This window comes from Pteropus vampyrus, unplaced genomic scaffold (genome assembly GCF_000151845.1).
Source record: "Pteropus vampyrus isolate Shadow unplaced genomic scaffold, Pvam_2.0 Scaffold301, whole genome shotgun sequence".
Taxonomy (NCBI): Eukaryota; Metazoa; Chordata; class Mammalia; order Chiroptera; family Pteropodidae; genus Pteropus; species Pteropus vampyrus.
In genome coordinates, this window is record NW_011889082.1 from 485,461 (window position 1) to 492,622 (window position 7,162).

The 7,162-nt window shown below is 33.2% G+C and overlaps 1 protein-coding gene across 1 annotated transcript in view; it reads right to left on the reverse strand.

Moving 5' to 3' along the window:
• The window catches only part of JAK2 (Janus kinase 2), a 44,563-nt gene that overhangs the window by 34,984 nt on the left and 2,417 nt on the right, over positions 1-7,162 (reverse strand). Inside the window, exons 2-3 of the mRNA XM_023521262.1 lie at positions 5,525-5,846; positions 4,612-4,731 (exon numbers count right to left, since the gene is read on the reverse strand). Of these exons, the coding sequence (XP_023377030.1) occupies positions 4,612-4,731; positions 5,525-5,846 (442 nt within the window). The remainder of the gene's footprint in view (positions 1-4,611; positions 4,732-5,524; positions 5,847-7,162) is intronic.

Sequence of the window (7,162 nt, forward strand, 5' to 3'; positions counted from 1 at the left end):
GAAGAAGAAAGCCAACTATTTAACAGTGCATTGTATTGTGCTAACATGATGAAGCCATAGAAAGCAAATATAAATACAGAAACTGGAAACGAGAAGGTAGAACTACCTCTATTTGGAGATTATATGATTGTATATTCAGGGAACCCAAAAGAAAACTTTGAAATAGTGACTTTGTTTCCTTCAGATATATACCTAGATATGGAATTGCTAGATCAAAATGCTAAATTTTATATGAAATATATGTTACCATATTTTTAAAAGATAGAAGAAAATGAGAGTAAACTATAAAGATAGTAAAAAAAAATGTAACTAACATAACATCTGGAAAAATAAGCAAAAATTACTTTCTTATGTCTAGCAATAATTTGTTAGAAAAATATATTGAGAAAAAGTTCTTAATCCTATTAAGTAACATAAAAAGTATAATACATCATGAATAAAATTCAGCAAGAAAAATGATATATTAATATAAATAAAACTATCAAAAGTTAATAAAAAACATAAAAATAATACTTGGATACAAGGAGAATTATAAGGTATCTCTTAAATAGAAAATGTGATATGGTAAAGAAATGTCAATTTTTCCCAAATTAATCTTTAGAGCAATTCTAACAAAATGTTAATGTAATATTTTAAGGAGCTTTAAGAATACTAAGCAAACACGGCAGTGTCACAGTTAAGAGTTTAGGGTATCAAATCATGCATCTGGTTTTACACAGGCCCTATTACTTGACTAACACTGTGACCTTGGAAAGTTACTTAAACTCTGTATTGCAGGCTTTAAATAAGGCCAAGTTCAAATAACATCTCATAAAGAAGTTATGTTACTACAGGATGTTCACATTAGTATCAATAAACTCTTTATAGAATACACATGTATATTTACAGTATTTCTAGAGTAAATATTTCTTCTATAAATTCCACATTGGGATTGACAATTATTAATCATTCTTTCATTGATTCATGAAACTAACCAACTCTTTCTAAACTAGGCCCTAGAGCACTGTGCAAGGTGCAGGGAGTAAAAAAAAAAAAAAAAAAAAAAATCACACACAAAAATATGCTGTTTACCTTTTAGAAGATCATAGTCTAATAGGGAGTAGGTACACACTATTAATTACATTGTTCTCGAAGAAAAGGAAAACGTGCTGACTAAAATGAGTTGCAAGTTAGTTATAATTTTGGTAATATTAACCTGAAATGGCCAGATACGTATATAGAGATATTTAAGTAAAATGAACAAATAACATTAATATGATGTTTAAGCCAGGAAGTCAAGAAATATCCATGTTAAAAAGAAAACAGAGCCAGATAAATAAGAAATTTAAGATCAGAGTATAAAGGAATTCATTTCATTTTTCTTTTTTTTTTTCAATTAAAATAAGTGGGGAGAAATAGGAAAAAAATGGTGCTGATGACAGAGGCTTTGTTCATCCCTGTTGCGACCACATCAGAGTTGCGAAAGAAACACAGAGCAAACAGCAAGTAAAGTCGCATGGGATCTAGATGAACAGAAGTACTACAACAAGGGAGAAAAATAATTAATCAACGTGCAATGGTAGAAGGTAGGAAGGGGCAAAGATGTGAAGCTGCTGGGTCCCGGAGGCTGAGTGGGACAGAGGCTGTGGTAGCTGGCAGCTCCAGACGCTTCTTAAAGGGGCTGTGTCTGCAAATGGACCTTCGCAGTGATGGACTTGCTTGCTCTGAGCACTAACGCTCTGTCAGGTGCATGGAGAGCACAAGGACTTCCAGAAAGACACTGAGTTGTTGGAGTGAGGGCTGAAGGTGAGGCTCTCTCCCTGACACAAGTGCCTGGAGTATCCATTGTCCTTCTGTTGAGCCCTCCCCACTCCCAGGGAGCAGACTCAGCACCACCACAGTTGAGATGTCATCAAACTTGAAAACAGAAGTCGCTCCGCCCAGAGGATTCCCTGAAACTCCACTTCCCTCAACTCGCAGGCCCACACAAGCCACATCCAGTTATGTACTCAGCAAGTCTGGTGCTCCTTACTAAGCAATGCCAAGACTCACACTGGTGTCAGCTGGCCTTGGTTTCTGGTGTAGTTTCCTGAGGCAAATATAAACACAGCATCATCTGTGGATTGTTTGCTGAAACTTAACAGGTGGCCCTGAAGGGGCAAAGGCTGCAGCTGTACCCCCCTCAGGACAGTACCACTGGACATCTACTACACAAAGCCATGCTAATAAGATCAGGAGACTTAGGAGCTTTGCTTAGTATGTAGAAACAGACACAGAATGGCAGCGCAAATGGGAAGACAAAGCAGCAGAAACCATATGAGAGAAAAGAACAGAGATTCAGGAATAATAGAGTCAAGCAATCTAACAGATGCAGAGTTCAAAACACTGGTTATAAAGATGCTCAATGAACTTTTGGGAAGTGTAGAGAACTCCAACGAAGAGATAAAAATGGAAGTGGAAAAAAAAATGGAAGTGTAAATTATAAAAGGGAACCAGTCTGAAATGGAGAACACATTATCTGAGATGAGAAGTATATTAAATGGAATAAACAAAGGAATAAACAAAGTGAATAAACAAGAGGATCAAATGCTCTGTCTAGAGGACAGGAAAGCCAATCAGGACACTCAATCAGAATGGCAAGAAAAAAAATGCCAAGACGATAAAAAGAATTATAACTATTGAGGGAAAGTGTAGATGAATTCAGTGAAAACTTTAATAAAGAGATGAAAACATAAACATGGAAATGGAAATTATAAAAGGAAACCAGTCAGAAATGAAGAACACGTTATCTGAGATGAAGAGTATATAGGAGGGAATCAACAGAGTGGATAAAGAAGAGGATCAAACCACCGATATAGAGGATGGGGAAGCCAAGGACACCCAATCAAAACAGCAAGAAAAAAGAAGCCAAGACTATAATAATAATTTAAAGAGAATACGGGACACAATGAAATGAAAAAATATCTGTGTCGTAGGGGTAACGAAAGGAAAACAAGAAGTTGAAGAGCAATTTGAAGAATAATGATGGAAATCTTCCCTAACCTGGTGAGGGAAATGGACATAAAACTCCGGAAAGCTCAGAGAGTCCCCAAAAAGATGAACGAGAAGAGGCTCACACCAAGACACATCATAATTAAAATGCCAAAGGTTAAATACAAACAGAGAATCTCAAAAGCAGCAAGAGAAAAGCAGTTACCTACAAGGCAGCACCCATAAGACTGGCAGCTAATTTCTCAAAAGAAACTATGAAGGACAGAAAGGCTTGGCAAAAAATATTCAATGTGATGAAAACTCAGGATCTACAACCAACAATACTTTATACAGCAAAGCTATCATTTACAGTCGAAGGACAGCTAAAGAGCTTTCCAGGCAAAAATAAGTTAAAGAAACTTATCAACACCAAACCAGTATTACAGGAAATGTTGGAGGGACTTCTTTAAGAAGAAAAAAACATGTATCGAAACAGGAATAAAGAATGGTAATAACTATATTCCTATCAACAAGTACCTCAAATGGCAAAGAATTAAGTGCTCCAACCAAAAGATAAATGGATAAGAAAACAAGATCCCTATATTTGCTGCCTACAAGAGACTCACTTCAGATTAAAAGACATACTCAGAAAAAGATATTGCCTTGACAGACCTAGAGGGTATTACGCTGAATGAAATAAGTCAGATAAAGACAAATATTGCATGATTTCACGTACCTGTGGAATCTATAAAACAAAATAAACAACAACAACAAAAGCAAAAATAAACTCATAGATACAGAGAATATTTTGAGGGCTACTAGATGGGTGGGGGTTTGGGGGCATGGAGAAAAAGGGTAAAGGGATTAAGAGGTACAAATGGATAGTTATAAAATAGACATGGAGATATAAAGTGTAGCATAAGGAAAAGAGTTAACAATGTTGTAATAAATATGTAAGAGGGAAGAGAGGTACTAGATTTAGTGCGGTAATCACTCTGTGAGTTACATAGCTCTCTAATCACTATGCTGTACAACTGAAACTAATATATTATTGTATGCCAACTATAATTGAAAAAAACTCATAAATTGTACAATGTAAATATAAGCAACTAATTGTCTATTATATTTCAATAAAGCCAAAAAAATAAAAAATAAAAAAATAAAAGTAAATAAAATAAAATAAGTGGGATTTCTGAAGCTACTTAAAGAAAGAGAATGGTTAAATCTTTTAGAATCAATCATGTCTTATAGCTTGGGTAGAGCTGACCTGGGATTGATTTATCTTTTATTATATAATTCCTTGACTTGATTTCTTCCTCTAATTAGGCAGTCTGACTGGTATTATGTATATCTCTAAGGGTAAAAAAAAAAAAGATAACTATTCAGGAATGAACATTACGACAGGAACAACCCAGCTGGTGCTTTGCTAATCATAAAAATGAGTGAAAAATACATTAGTGTACAAGAAACTCTGGAAAGATAAGAGTTGGTAGTGATACAAAAAGCTAGATATAATCAAAAAGCTGACTAAACTGGTATTTATGTATAGAGTTATATTTAAAACTATAATCAGAATTCCTATAAGAAAATAACTCTAGTATTAAGATTAGAAATACTTATTTCTAATAACATGACCATTATTTAGTTATAAAGCAAACTTACCAGATTTTTACCATCTTGCTTATGGATAGTGACAATTCTGCTTTCATTTGAGACTTCCTGGTTTGCCTGCTTAATACTGACATCAATAATATCAGGAAAATCACAATATAACTGTAAATCCTAAAATTAAGAGCATTTGAAATTAAAAACAGGTAGAATCCATGAAGCCATTTTAAAACAAGACTTATGAAGGAGATAACATTCATAACAAAGTCTTTAAAATAAAAATTATTGATAGCAATAGATAAGCATTAAATAGAATTCTCTCCCCCAATAATCTAACTCTAAGAGTATACTATATCTTGCTTTTACTTAAAACTGAGAGTATTAAAGGCTGCCAAGAATCTTAAGTATGCTCTAGTACCCTTCAACCCAATCAACATTAATAGAAACCACTGCCAGAAAACTGAAGTTTAACTACTAAAGAATGAAGATAGATTATTTAAAAGTTTATAATAATCTATGAACAACATAGATATTAACAAACTTAAAACTTATAATGTAAACCTAAGACAAATTATTTAATAGGTATACATCATTATAAAATCAATTAAAATTAATCTTTTCTAGGTTATTAAATTTTATGATTATGCCTCCTATATCAATAATAGTAAAAGACAAAAAGGAAGCAAAACTACCTTCGAAATCATTGTAGAATTCATGCCTTTTCTGAAACTCTAAGAATACCTATACTAATTATTTTGTTATAAAGAATTAAATAAAAAAACGTTTAGGAACAATCAGAAAAGAACTATAGATAGGACCTTGATGGCTTCGCAACATTAAAAACTTACATTTCTATCGAAGGGAGAAGAAAAGTACAAGACCATGTTTCAAATAACTAAAATTACTTTGCTTCTATTGCCATTGTACTTAAATTAACAAAGAATGAGAACATATCATTAAGGATTACCTGTTCTGTCAGTGTCTCACTTTCTTTACGTTTCCCTCTTGACCACTGAATTCCACCGTTTCCAGTTATTATAATGGTTGCAAAAATCTCCTCACCTGAAGGACCTCTTCCAGGTTCTTTTACTTCAAATTGCTCTGTGTAGAAGGCAGACTGAAGAGTTTCCAGATTTATAAGATACTTAAGTTTCAAGTTTCTGGCAGTGGCTTTGCAATGGCTGAATTGCTCAATAAATCTGCGAAATCTGTATCTTATTCTTTTCCTTGTCAAAATATGATATTCTTGGATCTTTGCTCGAACACATTTTGGTAAAAATGTCTTGTAGCTAAGGATAAAGACAACATACAGAAAAATAAAACAAATTGGAATATAAAACTAAAACAAAATTAAAAGAGAAGTCACCACCCTTCTCTGTGAGAGGTAAATGCTAAAGCTCACAAGTGGAAAAAGGTGACATAGTCACCACCCATGCAGTATAAAACCTTAAGGTTTTGTTTGATGATGTGAATAAATATAAAAAGTCTCTATGAGTTATCGTAAATGCTTAGAATAGGAAATGTTAATTTTCTTCTAATGAGGGGTTACGTCAATAATGGAGCCTCTAAAAATTTGTTTTCCTATATATCATTTTTTTGGCACTATGTTGAAAATATTTCCTATGATGCTGTACACAAATATTTATCTCAATTCTGGAAATTGTTACATTTTGTTGAATGCAACCATTGTTCATTATGCAAAGATACTTTTTTTATATACATAATTTTCTTAGGACAGCTTCAATAACTTCTAATCATTCTTTTGCAATCAAAACAATTCCATTTGGAAATGCTCTCTTTTTTACTTCCATCTCTGTGTAAAATATCCTAACAAAGATAATTTATTTCCCTCCTGTTCAAATATCTGACAAATGAAGAAAATTTTCTTTCTGAAGATACAACTATATTAAATTCCCATGCCTTCACATAGGCTAATCCTTCTTCCCATCACCCATCTGTCTGGTTATCTCTTATTCTTCAAGTCATAGCTCAAGCATCATCAAATCCAGGAACTCTTTCTGGACCTTTATGACTACATAAGATGCTCCCCAACTTTGTCTGATAGTATTCTGTGAACCTCTCCCCCGCCGCATAAAGAGATGCACCTTACATGTATTTTTTTTAAGTCTGGGAAAGAATATATATTTAGTTATACTAAGCAGAGATCCATACCCTACTGGATATTTCTGGGAACAAAGCAGCTTATTTAATTCTGCCAAAAAACAATCATTCATCTGTTCTCCCATGAATCTTGAATATTTTAAAACTGAGTAGCGTTCTTTGATTATTTCTCAGAAATGAGCACTAAATAAGAATTCAGAAAACAGTGAGTTAAATTATATTAAGAAGGCAAGCAAGGCAGGTATGTTTTTGCTTCAGGGCAAGCATAAATTATTTATCTAATTAAAATATCATGGTACAAGAGACAAAAGAAAAAACAGATAAATCAGACTAAAAATTTAAACTCTTGTACTGCAAATATCTTCAAGAAAGCGAGAAAACAATCCACAAAATGGGAAAAATATTTGTAAATCATATACATGGTAACTTATACCTGGAGACTTGTATCCAGAATATATAAAGAGCCCTAACAACTCAATAATAA